This window comes from Hoplias malabaricus, chromosome 10, assembly GCF_029633855.1.
Source record: "Hoplias malabaricus isolate fHopMal1 chromosome 10, fHopMal1.hap1, whole genome shotgun sequence".
In the NCBI taxonomy this organism is placed as follows: Eukaryota; Metazoa; Chordata; class Actinopteri; order Characiformes; family Erythrinidae; genus Hoplias; species Hoplias malabaricus.
In genome coordinates, this window is record NC_089809.1 from 39,280,322 (window position 1) to 39,301,680 (window position 21,359).

The 21,359-nt window shown below is 44.2% G+C and overlaps 1 protein-coding gene across 1 annotated transcript; it reads right to left on the minus strand.

Moving 5' to 3' along the window:
- Positions 1-667: 667 nt before the first annotated feature.
- Positions 668-20,341, minus strand: sbk1 (SH3 domain binding kinase 1). Its single transcript, XM_066683885.1, has 5 exons — positions 20,031-20,341; positions 11,064-11,248; positions 10,751-10,953; positions 8,524-8,748; positions 668-6,932 (listed from the first exon to the last, which is right to left on the minus strand). The coding sequence occupies exons 1-5, from the start codon at positions 20,066-20,068 to the stop codon at positions 6,384-6,386; spliced, it is 1,200 nt and encodes a 399-aa protein (XP_066539982.1). The 5' UTR covers positions 20,069-20,341; the 3' UTR covers positions 668-6,383.
- Positions 20,342-21,359: the final 1,018 nt, after the last annotated feature.

Sequence of the window (21,359 nt, forward strand, 5' to 3'; positions counted from 1 at the left end):
GCGTTTCTCAGCCTCTACGTCATAGAAGTCTGTTCCATTTGTGTACAACGTAGAAAAGCAGCCTGCTTTCTGGGCAAATTTCGAGGATGCAACTGACATACTGTATCTTTCATGGCCCACAGTTACCCACAGTTCTCAAAATCAACAAATCACAGCCTCAGAAGTTTCCGGAGCAGAGTTAGTTTTATAACGTAAGTGTTTCATGTACTGGAATTTATCCTCCTTACACTGTAATTGGTTAATTATATCTGTCTCTACACCATATTTAATCAATAACATTTAATGCCAAATAATACATAGTATTTTAGCTTTAATCCCAGCTTAAATGTAAGTGTTTAAAGTTAAAGGTTGAGCGTTTAAGCAGATGGCAAATGTGTCAGTTTTAAAATTAAATTATGTAGCAGGACAATATTAATAAACAAATACAATCTATTTTAACTTAGTCATGTTAGTGCTCTGGGGCAGATCAGACCTTTCCAGTGACGTCATGACGCAGCCTCATTACACCGTTCCATTTGTGTGATCTGGGTTACTAAGAAGGACAGTCCTACCTCGGCTGCAGCCTTGGCTCTGGAGCGCAGCTGTTGACTCCAACATGGTACAGCCCCCGGGTGGTTATCAGTTCAAATCCCAATGACGCACTGAGCCCATAAGAGTATAACGGGTCCTGTTTAATGGGATGTGATGTGCAAAACACTGAATAACATCATTGTACTCATTGTTCCGATAGTGCTTTTGTAAATGGCACTGTGTAACCCCAGAAAAAAACAGCATTATACATTTCGCACACATGGACCATGCCTGAATTTAATGAAAGGGAGGTGAACTCTGATGAGGTTGGGGGCTGGAGGCCAGAACCCCCTTGTTGTTCGGCAGTAGACAGCAGTCGTGTGTGGGACATGGTGCTGGAAGGTTCTGTTGTCTTGGAACGCAGGATAAAGAAGCGTACAGAGCCCGGTAGTGGAGGCAGGTAAAATAAATATTAATTTGAGGGAATGATTTTGTAATTTGTGCTCGTGTTATCTTGAATAAGTATTTATTTTCACCCATGGGCTGTGTATAAAGAGGAGAGGAGGATGTAAAGGATGGTGATGTGGAAGTGGAGGAGATTCAGGTGTGACTTCTCGCCCAAACCTCACCCAAGTCATTTCAAAGCTTAAAAATGTTGTAAAAAATTCTTTCAAGTACTGTGACATTTCCCCCTGCTCATATGTGATATTCCTAGCCCCCCGTTCATCACATCAGAGCAGGAAGTACATCCCAGAGCAGTTAATACCTTCCTGTACATCATTTAAAATGTGTGTTGGAGCTGTAAGACACAAACACAACAGAATTCAATCCACTCGTCATTTACCCCAACCCCTGGACTCCTTTTATTCTGAACATTCACTCCTCCAGGGGTCTCTTCCACAAAGCAGGATTAATGAGTTAGCTAGATAACACGAGCCAGAGATTCCAAATGAATGCAGCTGACTTGATACTTAAGGGTGCGTTCACACCTGCTGTTTAATCGGGTTAAAATGTGCTCTGCTTTGTTTTCACCCTTGGTGCGGTTCGTTTGGGCAGGAGTCCAACCGAATCAGACGTACCGAGACCCTCGAGAGGACCCGGTCACTGTTCCGATCCCAAACAAACTCTGGTGCAATTAGCTTCTGGTGACAATGTGTTCCTGTTTACTTTCTCACTCCCGCCCCAGTCAGGTTTGACCAATCAGCAGTGAGAACACTGTCACGTGGTTTTTGTTTTGTGCTCTGTGAAAACAAACCAAACCAAGGGGAAAATGCTCAGATTATTAACTTCTAACTGGTTCAGACCAGAGCAAATCTACTTCATGTGTGTATCTGGCTAAGATGTGAAGTCCTGCTTTGTGGAACCCACCCCACTTTTGCCTCTACAGTGCCCCGTTTCTACTCAGGTGCTACATTTATCTGAACCACCCTAAATACACTTCTTATTTCCAGTGGTTCATATGTCTTAATGTTTGAATGTTAAATGCTAAAGGTTTAACAGTTCTCCACCATTCAAAGCTGTGTAAACATGTACTAATGTCCAGGCTACTACACTTCGCTCGTGTGCAGATTAATAAGTAAAAGACTCTATCTCTCCAGGTTTAAAATTAAAAAGCTACATAGTGGTACTACCTGATAAAAATATACTGACAGAGCTCCAGGGAGCGCTCTCCTTCAAATTCAGGCCTTGTTCACACATACACAAGTGTTTAAAAAAAGAAAAACGTCTATTGTCCACACACAGACTACATTCACATTCACTGAAAACAATGGTATTCAGAAACTCCACTGTCAGTAGTCTTGGGTCGACAGTAAAAACAGGTTTGGGCTTGTAATTTCGCACAATTGTAGACATTCCCTTTAAGTGAGGCATCAGAATGTGGTACGGAGGTCACTGTCCCGAATAGCAGACACATTTGGCCCAAATCTGTCTCATTGTGGCCGAGTTACAGCACTGGTAGATGTTGTGTGGTCCAAACGTGGGTCGAATGTCAAATTGGCCCCGATCAGTTCCACAACACACCTGATATCTGGCTCATATTTAAAGCTGAGGCTAAATACTGGCCGTAAAAAAACTGCAGACGGGCCACATTTGGGCCAAATATTCATTGCTGTCTGGGGCTACATCCAGCATGCAAAGTCACGTCTTTGTTTCCTGACTTTCCTAGTGTTCACACTGTTTCTTTTCTCTTTGTATTTGTTTCTTCCTGTCCATGTGTCCTCTTTAGCCACGCCCCTTCCGCCCATCTTACTCACACAGGTGTTCCTTGTTTGTTGCTGCGATTCAGGTTTTCACTTGCCTTTGCCCACTTCACTGACCACACAGGAGTGTGTAGCACCTACTACACACAAGCGGCCACTCACAGTACGAGGGGAGGAGGGGGCAAGGAGGGGTGTATTTTTTCACTCAGAACACACTCTTCACACTTGGTGCGGTTTGTAACAGAGACACATCCCGCTGAATCGATTTACGCATTACTGTTGACATCGCCACATTGACAAAGGTTATATATATCCGTTCTTACGTCGCGTCATAAACCGGTGTAAGTCGGAACATACATACATACTGTACGTAAATAACATACTGAAAGCACTGATCCTATCCTAATACCCATCCTCCTCGGTCCCGAGCCGCGTAACCGTGTATTCTTCCGCACACCAAACATGAAGTTCACGTTACGACGTTTACGACGCAAAACCACTTAAGTCGAAACAAGGCTTTATACAGTAAATGGGAGATGTGTCGTAACCACAAAACATCGTAACTCGGGACTGACGTAACCCGGGGACCTCCTGTATATATATTTTAAGCGATGTGAAGAGATGTCTGGTTTTGTATTACACTTATAAACAGTTTTGTCCGACACTGTTTCACTGTTACGATGGAAGTTATGTCACGTTGCAGTGCATTCTGGGCAAGTTCTGCTTCTGAACTGGACGTTAGTGTGGACTCGGCCCCTCGCTGCTCTGAGGGCTCTTCTAACTCACTTCAGTTCAGTTCATACAGAAACAGTACGATCCTTAACATGCTTTCAGGGATCCCCTGACACCTTAGAATCACTTTGTTTTAAAGTGAGCACAGAGGAATTTGTTCTCCACATATAACCCAATCCGTGCAGTGAAACACACAATTACATAAGAACACTAGGGGGCAGTAAGCACACACACCCGGAGCAGTGGGCAGCCCCTAGCCACAGTGCCAGGGGAGCAGCTGGGGGTTATGTCAAGGGCACTTCAGTCATGAGCTGCCGGCTCTGGGGATCGAACTGGCCACCTTCCGGTTACACGCCCGGTTCCCTACCCTACCCCTACCAGTGAGCAAAGGCAAGTTACAACCAGAAATGAAACCCGTGGCAGGTCTTTGTCGGTCATTCCTGGTTTTCGTTTCCTTGTCTCTCTCCGTTTCTGAGCTTCAGTCTTGGTTTGTCTTTCATGGTTCTATTATTTATTCCTTCATGGTGTTCTTTGTTTGTGTCTCTAGCTGTTTATTGTTTGATTTCCTTCAAATATTTAAGCTTTTTCTTAACTCCAGGTCTGTGCTAACAGCATTTTCGGTTGTTTCCTGTTTTAATTGTTTTTACCTTAATCTTCTTGATTAGTGTTTTGTTTTATTTACTTATATGTTCTTTTGTAGATTTAATTATCCTTGTCTTCTATCTCCAGTGGGGTATTGTTTTCAAGGCTCTTCCAGGTTCAGAGATGTTTTATTTTCATGTTTCCTCTGTCTTTAGTCTGGTATTAATTTAAGTAGCTAGTGTCTGTCTCGTTTTTGTTAGTGTCTGTGTTTATTTTACTACTGGTTTAGTGCTGTTTGTGTCTGCAGTTCCTCTGTATTTTCTCTGCATTCTTAAGGTTACTGCCACCTCCTTGTGGGCGTTGGCATTCCATGACATCAAAAGGACAGGCAAAGTGTGTTTTACATTTTTCATGTGAATGGAATTATTATTATTACTACTTAATTGATTACATCCCTTTTAAAAACTAGCCGTGTTTGTGTGGACTAGGCCTGAGAGAATAAGAGCACTGGTGTGGGCTCATTTCAACCTGAAGGATTGTGGTAATCCCTCTTTACAACTGTCCATGCAGATCCCTACATCACACATAGAAAGCTTGTGCTTGTGTAGAACTACTAAATACAAACATATCACACACACTCACGCTCACACACTCATAAAATGGACATAAAAAGAATCCCTGTCGTCTACAGATGCTTAGCTTTAAACAAGTCCTGGACAGCAGTGGTCCTCTACTGTCAGTGTGACCATGAACAATGTTTTTTTGTGTCCTCACTAAACATAGAGGTCCCATCTGGGCATCACTGGTCCTCTGAGATCACTGGTCCTCTGATAGGCTGGGTGAGTTATTCACATGTCGAAGGAGGGCCTCCTCAGGAAAATGCTGTCTGTATAAAAACTTCACTGTAGTCTCTGAAACTCTGGCCTCTGAACTCTAAAGATCTGAAGAAGGACTATGGAGAGGCTGAAAGGCCTTGGTGTACTCCCAACAAAACAAAATCAAAGATCACTCATAAGCCCCTTTCACAGTGTAACCCAGAAATGTTCCAGAGTTTTCCTGGAGGTGCTGTACGTATGAACACAAACACCCATAACATTCGTCCCGGACTTTACTTGGACTTTATCCTCCTTTAGCGCCTTGGTAAAGACCCCGGGCAAAGTCCGTGTCAGCGCATGTGGACCTTGCTGTATGAAAAGACTACTCCGGGACATCTCTGGACCTGACACTCCAGGTTTCTCCCAAGTTTCTCTGGAGTTCTTTTGTGAAAGGGGCTTTAGTCTCATTCCAAAGACGCACCAAGTACTTCTTCTACAGGGAACAGACGTCATAATGCTCAATTAATTCCAGCTAAAATGTTTTCTTTACATTATTTTTTAGTCAAGACGTGATGTCAAGCAATGTAACCAGCAGCTCAATGTGCTCTAGGAGAGCGCAGAGTGCCCAGGCCTGTCACATCAACTGACAGATGCCCAAGCTGGATAATACAAATGCCATACACTCTCAGAAAACAAAAGTACAGTAGGGGTACATTATTTTCACTAAAGCTGCAAACAGTGTAGTGTATCTTTAAAGGTACCGCAGTGGTGTTCCCTAAAGGTTCATTACATTCTCATTCACTTTACTTTCTGAGAGTGTACTGTGTGAAACCAGGCGAATACAACAGTCACTGGAGGAAGTAAACCAAGGCCTTAATGAATAGCTAATTAACTACATCAGATGTATCTCTGAATTCTAATCTCTTACCATAGTTTAAGAAAAGGAAGCATTAGACGTTTGTGAGCACTGTATTTAAACCTGTTCTGACTACATCCTCCTTCCCCCAGACAACCAGGACCTCTAAGATTCAACAGGGACTCCTTTGCCAAAGGAAAACTCCAGCCCAGAGAGAAAGGGAATCCTTGCTCTGGAAGCAATAGAGCACTTGCACCCTGTGGGAGCCACAACTGGAAGAACAGAGTTTTCTTGCCCTTGGTAGCACACTCGTTCGACAGATCCAGTTCACATCCCACCTCTGCCAAGTTCCTGGTTAACTCTTAAGATTGAGCGGCTGTGGTTTCCGCAAGTGAGGTGCTACCTCGGTCAAGGGCAAGGATGTCCCTGTTCCTGCAGTTTTGGCTCCCCCTGGGTGCAAGGGGCTCCCTCACTTAAGGCTAAGGCTGCCCTGTTCCTCCAGCAGCAGGAACAGTGGTCCCTCTGTGACAAAGTCGTCCTCCAAAAATCCCAGGCTCGGCTAATGGTTTTCCAGCTTATGGAACCTTTTTCCGGTTTTGTAAACTTTTCCCAGGGCTGTCTTTTTGCCCAGGTTTTTATAAACTGTCATTATCTTCTGAGCATGGAAGGAAGGTGTAGTTTCATGTTTCATACACAGATTTCAATGGGCGTGGCCATCACCAACTTGCTCTTGTCCTGCCGATTGGGGGAAGGGCTCTTGGACGCCTCCTCCCGGGAGGAATGTGGCTCTGACAGGATGCTACGTTTCAGAGGGGTTGGCCGAAGACAGGAAGTGCCAGGCGGAGGGGAAGGCTCTGCGTGTCTGTGGGCGGAGCTGAGCGTGGCCACGCCCCTGGAGGTTCTACAGGAAGCTCTACGGCGGTGGTGGTTCAGCAGGTCGTATTTGAGGAAGTAGAAGACCTCTTTGACGCCGCAGCGGCGCTCGGGATCCAGTGCCAGCAGACGACCAAACATGCGCAGAGCGTCGTCAGAGAAGCGGCGCCACTGCGAGGGCACGGTCCCCGGAGGACACGCCCCTCTCTGCCAGCGCTGGAATTCGCTGAAGAATGCGTCGCTGGGCAGTGCCGCCTCCCAGGGGAAGTTACCGGTGAGCATGCAGAACAGCAGCACGCCGAACGCCCAGACGTCATGGGTCGTCGCCACCACGATGCCTTCAGAGCCGCTGACCTGGCAAACCTGCCGCAGCCAGAATTTAACACACAACACGTTACACCTGCTGCAGTGTCAGTAGCTTTGTGGTTCTTTTAGATGTTATTTTACAATTCTTTTGTTATTCTGCTGTTATTGGGTTGACGCCTTCGTATGCTTCAGATTCTCTAAAAGATGATGAGTCATTTAAGGTCTTCAAGTCTGGGCGGCTAGTTGCCTGCATTCACTGCTGTTAACTGTTGTGACTGCCGACTTTCAACACCGCTGCTCAGCGTCTAGCTGCCTGTATTTTCCAGGCTGCCATTGTAAATAAGCTTTTTGTTATGACTTGCCTGGTTTAATAAAGGTTCAATTAAAAATAAATAAATAAAACACCTTTTCCTACCACTACTACTATCTATGCTGTGACTGCCAACTCTGGGTGCCTGTTTTCATTACTGCTCGGTGGTTAGCTGCCTGCTATCACCGCTGCTATCTGTGTTCTTCTGTACCTCTTGTAATGCTGTGCTTGTTTTTTGTTGTTCTTTGTACTACATTTTTTACTCATTCATTCATTGCCTGTAACCGCTAATTCAGTTCATGGTCGCGGTGGGTCCGGAGCCTACCCGGAATCACTGGGCGCAAGGCTGTAAACATTATGGGTTTAGGAATATGTATGTTTGTAAATAAGATGATAATACTGATAATTATTGTAATTAGTATTTAATAATACCTAAAACAAGTTAATGGCTTTGCCTTTGGAAGCAAGATTACAGAACAACAACGCATGAGTGGGCTAATGGGATTTATTACATTTGTATCATTGCTGATATCGTTAAATGGGTAAACAACCTTAAGACAGAGTGATGGATTTTTAAACCTTTAAAAGGTTCTTCACTTATGCATTTCTTAAACAAAAATGGTTCTTTATGGAACCAAAAGTTTTTCTTCTAGGGCATTGTTCAAAGAACCTTTTGTAGCACCTTTATTTTGAAGAGTGTAGGTGTTCATTTACAAATTCAAAAGCCATTCTGGCCTGTTAAAGGGCAAACAACTACATTTATGTAGTTATTTTCGTTTATAGATCTTTTCTTTATTCCCAGCTTTTGCTAAATTTCCTCCCCAATTATAAGAAGTCTCTAAATGTAGCTTTTTGGTGAATCTTCCCCGATCGCCTTGAGAAGGTGGATGCAAATGTGGCCACTGCCACTAATGCAACACCACTAAATAGTTTAGCACCCAAAAAAGGAGCATGCAAACTGCCCAGATCTGTTACACTAGCTGACAGACACCAGTGCTAGCCAACCAGGGCAGTGTTGGGTAGAGGGGGCCATCTAACCCCCCGCAGATTTATCGCCATGACTCACTTAACACTAGAAGCGCCGCACCTGGTTATTATACCGAGAATAAAGTTCCATTAAATAAAAAGATGTATGTTTTTCTTTAATTATTAAGTACAATGCATCTTAAAATGAATTTAATCATTTAAAAAATAAACCTAATGATATTCTAAACAAATAAGGTTTACCACCATAGCTCACTTAACATCTATCACTATGAAAGTCATAATTGACTCATTATCTTGCTACAAAATGAAATACAACTAAAGACATATAATAGCAGGGATTAAGTTTAATACCTCAGCGGCTGTGTATGGGATTGTGCCGCTGACCCTCTTGACCCGGCTCCCCACTCTCCGCGTCATGCCGAAATCGGCCAGCTTCACGCGTCTGCACTCGCGGTCGAACAGCAGCACGTTTTCGGGCTTCACGTCCCGATGCACCAGGCTCTTACTGTGCATGAAATCCAGAGCCAAGCCCAGCTGCTGCACACAGCGCTTCACCATGTCCTCCGGCAGACCAGCCTGAGCCAGAGAGGGAGAGAGAGAGGGAGGGAGGGGGGATTAGATAGTTTTGGGGATAAAAAATTGGGATGAGCAGAGTTAGAGTAAGGAGGTTATGTAATTATAAGGAGCTTTGACTCCAGACTGAAGTGAGTGAGGTTGAGAGGGAGCTAAAGAAACCAGGGAGGGTGAGGAAGGAGCGAGAAAACAGTATGGAGTACGCAGAAACAAAATATGGAGTTATTAAAACTGACGTGGTAAATTTAAGTCTCTCAACACCACTATTAACAACATTCAGAATTAGAATGAATCCCATTCTTCCATTTTGTCTGCAATTCACATAAATATATATACAGTACTGTGCAGAAGTCGTACGCCCCTAAGATAATGATATATATTTAAACTAATGCCTTCTCAGTGAGTGTGGGGCTTGTATAAAGTTATATATAATTATAATTATTGTAATTACAGTAAATACAAACAAATAATTGTAATATAAAAGAAAGATATTTTCTATTTTTCTAAATATAAGATTCTCTACATTTTTTTCTATAAAATAGTGGGTGAGAGTGAGTTTGAAGAACAATGTTTTGTTCAGATTCTCCTTAATTTGTATGAATTTGTTAAATCCACAGCACACATTATTTAAAATCATTGTTTATTCACCGTTAAAACTAGGCACTATATTCATTCATTCATTATCTGTAACCCTTATCCAGTTCAGGGTCACGGTGGGTCCAGAGCCTACCTGGAATCTTTGGGCGCAAGGCAGGAATACACCCTGGAGGGGGCGCCAGTCCTTCACAGGGTGACACACACTCACACATTCACTCACACACTCACACCTACGGACACTTTTGAGTCGCCAATCCACCTACCAACGTGTGATTTTGGACTGTGGGAGGAAACCAGAGCACCCGGAGTAAACCCACGCAGACACAGGGAGAACACACCACACTCCTCACAGACAGTCACCCGGAGGAAATCCACGCAGACACAGGGAGAACACACCACACTCCTCACAGACAGTCACCCGGAGGAAACCCACACAGACACAGGGAGAACACACCACACTCCTCACAGACAATCACCCGGAGGAAATCCACGCAGACACAGGGAGAACACACCACACTCCTCACAGACAGTCACCCGGAGGAAACCCACACAGACACAGGGAGAACACACCACACTCCTCACAGACAGTCACCCGGAGCGGGAATCGAACCCACAACCTCCAGGCCCCTGGAGCTGTGTGACTGCGACACCACCTGCTACGCCACCGTGCCGCTAGGCACTGGATGATAACTTCAAATAATACGGACTCCACGAGGAGAGATTTGGCCAAAGTTAAACACATTCACACACAGAGGATCACACTGGAGTAATGTGATTGGGTTTATTCTAACGTTGCCCGTTATTTGTTGCTTGTTTTTTAGCTAATTTAAGACTTACTGCTCAGATAAACAGCTTTTTAAATCTCAGCCTCTGGTGCCTAAACCTTTGCACAGTGTTGTAATACAGAAAGAGCTTTAAAAATAAAGATAATAAATAAAATAAATAAATAAATCCAACTATCATCCACCGTGAAACTGGGGCTAGAATCAAGTTGGACTCGTAGGATACAACAGGACTACACTTATAAATGTTTATACATGGTTTAAATCTGTTTATTAAGTTATTAATTATGTTTTTACATAGTACTGTTACATTAAAAGTGATTAATAATAATTAATAATAACACACAGATAGAAAGGGCAACCGTGTCCAAACAGTGCACACACATCCATCTAATAACAATTACTGATTTAAATCTGTTTAAACTCTTATTAATAATGTTTAAACCATTTATAAATCTTTAAGTGTAGTGTACCCTTATTATAAAGTGGTACAGAAACTTTCCTAGGTTCTGTTCATTATTTTGCTGATGTATGATTGGTACCATGTAAAAAGCTCAATGCAGGACCCTGGGATTGGACTCACATTCCTGTTTTGGACAAATCCTCCGCTGTGTTTTCAGACGTACCTGTGGAGGTATGATGTCGAACAGGTCGCCTGCGGGTGCGTATTCCTGACCGAACACGTAGCTCTCTTCCGTCTCAAACAGGATGTCCAGGGCATTAATGACGAAGGGACTGCAGCTCAAAGCCGCCGTCAAACTATACTCTCGCAGAAAACTTCGCAGCTTTGTCTTGTTCTTACTCACGTACTTTAGAGCCAGCTTGGTGCCTATAAAACACACACACACACACACACACACACTTTTAATGAACAGAACTAATTTGACACTCTCTGACATGTTTGTGAATGTATTTGAGAAACTGTGAAATGACTCTTACCCTGAGTACGGTGGGCTACTAGGTCCACTCTGCCATATGTGCCTTTCCCTAATGGACCGATCAGCTCATACTGCTGCTCCACCTCGGAGGCGGACAGCGCTGTGATGGACAGCGCCTGCATGTCCTCCACCGGAGCCGTACCCACGCCATTGCTCCGCCCTGCTGCAGCCACACCCGCCTGGGCACTGAAACAGACATGTCATTGTTTACACACACACACAAAATAACACACACACAAACAAACAAACACATAAACAACAAACTATTTATAATTTTTTTCGGGTGTCAGATGATTGCAAAAACACTCATTCATTACAGTTCAGGGTCACGGAGGGTGAATCATTGGATGCAAGGCGGGAATACACCCTGGAGGGGGCGCCAGTCCTTCACAGGGCAACACACACACACACACATTCACTCACTAACTCACACCTACTGACACTTTTGAGTCACCAATCCACCTACCAACGTGTGTTTTTGGACTGTGGGAGGAAACCGGAGCACCCGGAGGAAACCCACGCAGACACAGAGAGAACACACCACACTCCTCACAGAGGGTGCGCCAATTCTTCACAAGGTGACACACACACTCACACCCTCACACCTATGGATACTTTTTAGTCGCCAATCCACCTACCAACATGTGTTTTTAGAGCGTGGGAGCAAACCGGATCACCCGGAGGAAACCCACACAGACACAGAGAGAACACACCATACTCCTCACAGACAGTCACCCGGAGGAAACCCACACAGACACAGAGAGAACACACCACACTCCTCACAGACAGTCACCTGGAGGAAACCCACACAGACACAGAGAGAACACACCACACTCCTCAAAGACAGTCACCTGGAGGAAACCCACACAGACACAGGGAGAACACACCACACTCCTCACAGACAGTCACCCGGAGGAAACCCACGCAGACACAGGGAGAACACACCACACTCCTCACAGACAGTCACCCGGAGGAAACCCACGCAGACACAGAGAGAACACACCACACTCCTCACAGACAGTCACCTGGAGGAAACCCACGCAGACACAGGGAGAACACACCACACTCCTCACAGACAGTCACCCGGAGGAAACCCACGCAGACACAGGGAGAACACACCACACTCCTCACAGACAGTCACCCGGAGGAAACCCACGCAGACACAGGGAGAACACACCACACTCCTCACAGACAGTCACCCGGAGGAAACCCACGCAGACACAGGGAGAACACACCACACTCCTCACAGACAGTCACCCGGAGGAAACCCACGCAGACACAGGGAGAACACACCACACTCCTCACAGACAGTCACCCGGAGGAATTGAGCCCACAACCTCGAGGTCCCTGGAGCTGTGTGACTGCGACGCCACCGTGCCGCCCCCAAAAACACTCAGTCTATTGCAATTGTTTTATTTGCTAATGTTTGACCCTAAAGTGGATGTATTCTGATTTAAACCTCAAGTGTTTAGTTCCATAGAGAGGAGCAAACAATGAGCTTAATCAGAATGGATTTATTACTGTCAGTCACGCAGGAGCTTCAGCATTACTCTACGCTGATTACAAGGACATCATTCACTGAAATACAGGGTGAGTCAAAAGTTGCAGGACACCCTTTTATATGTTTGCTATGCTATGACCCCCTTCCAATTGGGAAACATCTGCCCTTGATCCAATATAGCGGCTTTCAAGATGGTGGCCTTATTCTGGACACAGCCTAAAAGACAGGCCCCCTCACCCATTACTTGCTTTGGTATTCAGATAAAAGTGTGTCCTGCGACTTTTGACTCACCCTGTACTGACAGACACCAGCTATAGCCTTTTACTCCTACATACAGTTACACTACAGTTCCTGTCCCTCCTCAGTGAGATCCATGCAGAGTGAAAAGAGCTTTACTCCTCCAAAGAGCTTGGAATAAATGTAAAACGAGGAGCTTATTTTAAAAGTGTGAACCAGACAGGAATATTTATAACACTTTTACACCAATTCCTCACTGTTACTCCTCATCTCATACAAACTTATGTATTAAATCTGATTTACAGTAGAGTCTCTAGTCTCTTGCTTGGACATTCTGCCTTTTACCAAGAAGACGTCCGGCTCCCCCTGTGGGAGGTGTCTGGTAAACTCTGCTTCTATGAACGATTAACTGAGGTTGGACTATGGGTTTGATGAACAGGTCTAGCAGTCAATGGAGAAACTTGTTAAAGAAACTGCTCGTTTTGATATTAGCTGCTATGAACAGACTGATGCCCAAATCAATGCATGTTTTTAATCGGACAGTGACAGTGTCGAATGCTACCAGTCTACGTGGGTGAAGACCAGGGGGCGTAGCAAGGAGCTACTCAAAATGCACCAGAGCTAATTCCCTGCGTGAGTTCAGGCACGCGGACAAACTCTTCTTTCTGACTGTTCCGTACAAACACACATTCCCACGAGTAGAATTCAGAGCTGGAGCGAGAGGGCACGTTTACAGTCAGTATTTCTACACTAAAGGTCGTATTCTTTACTGAGTAGATGCAGGATGTGTTTTAGCCCGCATTACTGAGGTGCGACTGTTCGGACAATGATATATTTGAGAGAAACAGAAGCTGCGTAGCTCTCTCCCAGCCAGAGGGAGGGACAGATACTCCATGGCTCCTACACAGCTGACTGACATTTAGAATCAAAGTAATTCCTTATACACAGAAATCACATTAGATAATTTCATACAGATTAACAATTCTCACATTGCTTCATTCGAATTCACAAAGTTGGCAAAACCAAGCACTTGAGCAGGAGACACCGCATCATGCAGCGCCCCCCCACCCCCAATTGTGCCCACACACTTTTGTCCAGGCCCAACCAATCTGTCAATCTGGTGAAGACCATGCCATGCCTCCCCTGAGACCTTGCTCTAACGGCTGATAACACAATGTCATTGGACAGCTCAAAAAACTTGGAGAACTTTGCCTGCTCAACTTTATTACGTTATTTAACAGAGGTTCTCATTGGCTAACATCACATCACATAATAAGTGATGGGGGAGGGGGAGGGGCAGTCGACGCATCCAGAGAGAGTGAAGCCAGTTGGACTCCTGACCTCAGATGGCTGGAAGCATCACCAAGGATCAAACGCTTGATCTCCTGATAGTAGGCCCTTCGTTTACACAGCTGCGCCACCCAGGAGCCCAGTTTATAATCATTCGTATTCACTGGAGTCAGTTTGTGCTTCTCTGGTCGAGTCAGTTCCAAACAGGGTGCATTTTGGATTCAGCACTGCCAGTCTGGGAGGGCAAATGTGGGCACTTGTCTCCGGCGATGCGTAAGAAGTGGTGACATGGAGGAGACTGCCAAGAGCTCATAACCCAGGCACTGACTGGCTGCAATATTATTTTAGCTGCGTATACACTTACATGCCACAGACAGTGTTCCATCACATAGAAGTGAAATTACAAACTGCACTCTGTTGTCATGCATCTGTCAGCCACCTTTCTCTGATCAAGGGTCTGCCGCTGCCCTGATATTACAGGTACCAACACGGTAGTAGTCACTGGAGTTAAAAAATGAGTCCAAACAGAAGACAACAAGTAAAGCATTAAGTTTAATACTGTAATAATATACTGAATCAACTACAGCAGTGGTTCTCAAAGAAGTACCAGCCATTTTCAAATCAAAACCTCCAAGTACCACGTATGGGTCTCGCCCCCGGGTTCTTCCACTGTTCCAGTTCCTCCGACTGTTCAATACAAATAACTAGGTCTATGTTCTAGGTTTTAAACACAAATATACATTCATGAGAACATATAACATTTATGGAAAATAAGTATTTTTAAAGAAATAAAAATGAGAGAGGTCCAGATCAGTTCAACACTTTAAAGGGCTATCCCAGTAAATAAGGAACGTCCCTGGACGTTCAAAATAGGTCTAAAAGTAGTCTGTCCGTCAAGGACATATTTTAAACGTCAATGTACGTCCAAAATACGTCTAATAGTCGTCTTTTCAATGTCTGTGTTTGGACGTCTTTTCAACTTTCATTTTCAACCTTAAGAGAACGTTGATTAGACGGCAGTCATTACGTTATTTCAACGTTGAATCAACGGCTAAATGTTTACTGGGATAGGTGAAAATAGCGCTGCATTTCTTGCTTGGTTTGTCTCCGTTTATGCCTCTGGACTTAGTTCATCTTGGCTCCAGAGTATTTCTCAGGCTTAGTCTTGACTTGTTTTTCACGTTTCCTCTTTGACCTTTTTGTAATAAAATCCAACTTGTCTCTAGCCTTTGATAATGTCCAATAAGGAGCTGAAACTGTGGGCTTTCTTATACAATGCCAGTGAGGAAATGGCAGTCTTGAACCACTTAGTTTGTTACCTAATGCAAAAAAGAGTGGTCAACCACCTAAAAATATCCAACCAAGAGCAGCTCTGTGTCCAAAAACCGAACAGATGAAAGGTTAGAGGATGACTAACACCAACTGTGCATCAACAAATGAGCTACATACTCCAACTGTGCATCATCAAGGTGGACCCACAAGGTCAGGGTGGTCAGTGAGTGTTCACAGAGACTGTATATACACTGGTGTTTCTTACTGTGGGCATTATAGGCAGCACAAACTCCCTCAATCAAAGCTCATGTCCACAGATGCCCTTTTCATTGTGTTGCTGTCTTTCCTCCCACTACCCCTGCGATCTCCTCACCATAAAGGAGCTGGAGAAGGGGGAAGGGTGGCTGTCAAAGTGCAGCTTGTGCAGTTCTCTCACTGCATAGTTCAGTGAAACGACATCTAACGAAATAACGCAAACCCAGATGCGCCCACACTCTCTTTAAACACACGCAAGCAAATGCGGACATATCGCTCCAGGCCTGGAAATGTTTCCTGATGTACAAACAGCACTGGCAGGAAAGTGGGAACACTGCACGCAATGTAAAAATCAGAATGCAACGATGGGCAAATCATTTGAACACTATATTTAATTGATTTATGAAAAAATATTTGACCATTTTATATTTGAGGGCAGCAACACGTTCCAAAACACAAAACAAGTTAAGAGAGGGAACCAAAAACTGATAAAGTTGAGTCATTTATAAATAAATAAATCATGCTGATTGTTAAGAGGTCAGTGACAGGATTGAGTTTAAAAATACCGTCTCAGAGAGTCTTTCTGAAGTAAAGATGGGGAAAGGTTCACCTCTCTGTGAAACAAATGTGTGAAAGTGAAACAGTTCAAGAAAAACGTTAAGAATAATAAAGGAACAGTCGGCTGTTCTGGACAGAGCTGTTCAGACGGTGGGGGAGAAAGCTGCTGTGGGACTTGTGGGGTTTTGAACATTTGGTCATATACTGTCTCTGTCTGGAGCTGTGTTCCAGAGCCTAGGCTGCAGCCGAGGTAGGACTGTCTTATGAAGACCCCTGATTATAGTCTAGATCACACAAATGGAATGGTGTAACGCAACTACGTTAAAAAAGAACAAAGTACAGTGGAACCTCTACCTACGAACTTGATCCGTTCCGTGACCCAGTTCGTAAGTGGAAAAGTTCGTTTCTCGAGTCAATTTTCCCCATTTAAAATAATGGAAAAGCAATTAATGCGTTCCAGCCCCCACCATGAAAGTCACCCTTTTTGCACTGATATATGTTTACAACACTCTCAAATTAGTAAAAAAAAATACATGTAGCGTTACTAAAAATAAAAGAGAAATACAGTGGAAACAGTAATAAAAATAAATAATAAAGTTGTAAGTGGTTACACATCGCTACCTTGAAGACGTGACGACTGGCTGGAGGAGTAACACAGGCCCTGGCTGTATGACGGGAGGTGGGGGGTGGGTGGAATAACGGAGAGTAGGCGGTGAATGTGGGGAGACGAAGCGTAGATACGGCTTAACTTAGCACGAATTTCGATGTCTACTATTTACATTAATGCTAAATTGCTAAAGCTACAATGTGCTAATCTTAAAAGCTCACTCCAGTCTGGGGGGCGCTGGGAGACTCGCCTATTGGGGTCAGTGGCCATTTCCAGCCGCCGGCTCGGAGGAGCCTCGGGTTCGTTTCTAGAGTCATAGTTCGTTGGTGGAGGCAAAAAAATATTCAAATGCCCGGTTTGTATCTTGGAAAGTTCGTTAGTAGAGGTTCCACTGTATTTGATTATTAATATTGTCCTGCAAGATATAACTATTTTAAAATGTTATTAAAACTCATACTTCAAACTTTAAACACTCAAACTTCAACTGGGATTAATTATAAAATGCTACTAAATAAAAGTTATGCTTTTGTACTGTAATATGACAATAAGCTTATAGATTAAATATGGTGTAGAGACAAATATTTTAATCAATCAATAGTTTTACACTTTAAAGTGTAAACAAACTCTGCTCTTGAAACTCCGCTATTCGCTGTGTCTTGTTTATTTTCTCTTTCACGCAGAGAATTGTGGGTAAGTGAGGGTCATGAAGGATATGTCTGATGGGTCCTCGAAATGGCTCCAAACATAGGCTGCACACGAAGGGTCCTTCACACTGGAACAGACTTCTATGACGTAGCGGCCGAGAAATGAAGCCAAACCCTGCCTCAGCTTAGGCTTTGTCTCACAGCTTGTGTGCTTCACGTGTTTAGTTCTGTTCTATCGCTCTGTCTCCTATCCACACCCTACACCTGTGAGCCCTGAGTGTTTACAGGTGTTTCCTATGTGTGTCCCTATACAGCTGTCTCTGAGTTCTCATGTTGTGCGGAGGTTATCTGTGTATTGCTCACTGTTTGTTTTGTAGTTTATTAAAGACCTGTCTCAGCGTGGGCTTCCGCCTCTGCGTCTCCTTCCCTCTCACCAAGAAAGACCAAAGCAGGTCACAGACCTTTCATTAAGACCCCTTCATTTAGAATGTGTTCCACTGTGGGGAAGAGAATTTTGCTCTTTTTCTACTCATTAAGCTCGACTTCAGAGTTCAGGCGACATTCGTGAATATAATCAAAAAAGGCTTTTTATAAAACTCTGAGAACGTTTCCTCTCCAGTCGGTTTGCACTGGAAACCAGTCTAATGTGTTTACGAAGCCCAAATGTCTGTAAAAAAAACAAAGTGTCTCTGCCTGGTATGCTAGGCTTTCCCTCTCTCTCTCTCTCTCTCTTTCTCTGGCAGAGACACAGCATCTGGAGATTTTTTAGAAGACGGAGAGACTCCAAATGTTGAAAAGCATGAACTGAGATGAGGATTTTGCTCTTTTCCTGCCCCATAGGGAGGTAACACTGACTTATATTTGCTGTGTCTGATCACTTAAGGTGGAAATGTCTCCACCTCAGGAGACGGCTAACTGCATTAGCGACAGTGCTAGAAAACTAAACAACTTGAGTTCTGTGGGAATTCAAACTGTGAATAAAGCTATAAACACAATTTAAAATTCATCCACGTTCAAACAACTGCTGATTTTTGTCCTCAAACACACAGTTCCACATTAAAAAACACGGTGCTTAGAACTGTGTTTCCCCACAATCGGAATCGTTTCCTTTAAACTTAAGCCACGTACAAACAAGTCGTTTTTTCCCGTCAAACACACCATTCCAACTTAAAAGACGCTGAGCTTCTGAACGTAAACAAATCAGAGAACAGTGTTTCCCCAAAATTGTAGACGTCCTCTTTAAGTTGCTTTTTTATGTGGAATACACCACTGATTTTATTTTGAATGAGGCACAATACACAACAGTCAACAAAGAACATTTTTCATGTGTCAGTCTTAAAGGCACAGTAACAGAAACAGCCTGGTTACGTATAAGGGATTAGGGTTCATTTCAGTGCCTTGTCCTGCTGCTGTCTTCCTCAGAGACACTCTTCGGGGGTCTCACATTTGTGGACGAGCTGCTTTGGGATTCGTCTGGTGCTGTGGGAAAGCACTGTGCGAATCAAACCGAACCTGGAATAGCCTTTTGTTAGAAAAACAACAACAACAACAGAAGCAGTGTTATCAGATTCAGGGCTGGATATGAGGGAGGCTCAAGGGGACTCTTCTCCAGAGCTCAGGTCAAGACAAGACCAATACCCCCCTCTCATTCAACCCCATCCATCCTTTACCCATCTCCTCTGGACGAACGCCGCTCTGTTTTCACCTGAGGTGTCTCCGTCCATATCTGAGTGGCAGTGGATGTACAAAATGTACTAACGCTCCCAAAAATAGAACAACAACACAACGTCACCGGAGGAAGTTTTCCATTTATATTCGCAGTTGTCTGAAGCTAAAAATGGATTCCAGAACTGGGTTTGATTCCCACTTTACTGATGAAGTGTAAACAATATTCATTTCTAAGCAGGAGACGAGAAAAATATGGAAATATACGCAAAGGTTTGAGCTTTAAAAAGTTTAAATTAGCATTGCTAAATTCTCCCATTTCCCCTTCAGTATAAACACAGCCGGGAACAGGCTCTAAACAGAACTAGCACTGCTATATTACATTTATCACAGCTGTAACGTCTTCAGAGATACGTAAAAATACTCGTTTATTTCACATATAATTAAGCACACATTTAAGCTGTTTTCTTCTTTCCTGAACCTAACATTGTTTACATATCGATACACAGCATTTAGAAAAGAAATTAATGAAGTACGGGAGCTAGAGTTCGTTAACATGACCTCAGACCCCTCTCCTACTGAATGTCTTGGTAATTCCACCACCCAGAGCTGCTCTGTGATGGTCATAGTCAGGAATAAGGGGCATGTGTTCAGGGCTGAAGTCAGGGCTGTTGTTTATAAGCTCTACATCCTCTGACTTTACTGTAGGCTGCTGTTTTTGTCTTTTGAAACATAACATGCACAATTCCTCTGGGAGATACAATGTGGTGGACCCTTAAACTCATTTAAGTGCACAACTGGACCCTGAGACCACTGCTGTTGCTTGGAGGGAAGGTGTGTATTGTGAATACATTCTGTGTGTGTGTGTGTGAATGACCTGTGATTTTAAGGGTTTTGTTTTTTTTATAGGAAGGCGTTTTGAGAGAGAGAGAGAGATACCTGCTGGTGCCCTGCCTCTCTCCACCATGCTCCTGCATCCGGACCCCCGCGACCCTCAGCGCCGCTCAGAGAAACTTCAGCCCGGTATAGCACCGGCTCTCGCCGCGCCAACGCTCCATACAGCCGCGGGGGAACGGGCGACAGTCCTGCAGAAAAACAGCCGTCGCCTCAGTGTTTACCGCCTGCTTCTTTTCCCCTTCGCGCCGTTGGTACCGTCGCTGCTGGAGTCTCTCTCCGTGTGTGTGTGTGTGTGTGTATATATCTATGTCCTAGTTCATCCCTCCTTCAGACGCACGCTCCTCCACTTCTCGCGCTCTGCTCTCTTCTGTGGTGCCCTCCAAACCAGAGCTCTGTCTGAAAAGCGGTGCTCTTTTAACTCCACCTATTTTCTACAAAGCCCCACCCCCTCTGCGCTGCTATTGGCCAGATTACTGTCAAAGGGCTGTTCACATATGATAATTCCAGCCCTGTCTCAAATGTGGCCCTAAACGCATAATGGTGCTTTTCCACTGTATGGTACCCACCCATCTAAGAAGAAAATTTACTAAATCAGGTCCTGGTTCTGGAAGCAGGTTCGTTTAGTCGCTGTAATCTCTCGTGGTTCAGAGCGAGTCGAGTAGGGACTAAACCGTGGCGTGTAAACCTTGCAGAGCGCTGATTGTCCAGAGAGAGTCGTCACTCTACGCCACGCAACGCAGACGACCAGCACCAACTCTCCATCTGTAAAATCTCCAGCTGCAGCAGAGATCACGTTTGTTTTTATCCGACTCACGAAATTACGCAGTGGTCTTTTGAAGAGGTTCAAACCAGGGGCATAGAATTAGCATGGATGGAGGTGATATGTCCCCACCAATAATAAACAAAAAAAAAAGTTAGCCGTCTCCTGAGTTTGGAAACATTTCCACCTTAAGTGATCCGAAACAGCAAAAATAAGTCAGTGTTACCCACCTATGGAGCAGGAATAGAGCAACATCCTCATCTCGGTTCATGCTTTTCAATGTTTGGAGTCTCTCTGTTGTCTAAAACTCTCCAGATGCCTCTGCCACGAGCAGAGAGAAAGAAAGCCTTGCATACCAGACTGAGACAGTTTGTCTTTTCACTCATTTACAGACACTGACTGTTGATCTGGCAACGCGTTTGGCTGTTCCTGTACCAGAGTTTGTTTAGATGAAGCTGTTTTGCTCACCCTGGTTTCCTGTTATTTCTGTTTCTTCTGTTATTTCTGTTCTTATTACTTACTAACCATCCATAGATTTATTTTATAGATCTCCACAGGATTATTTAATACAGAGTCCCTAAAACTGCCACCGGCTCCTGCAGCAATGTTTC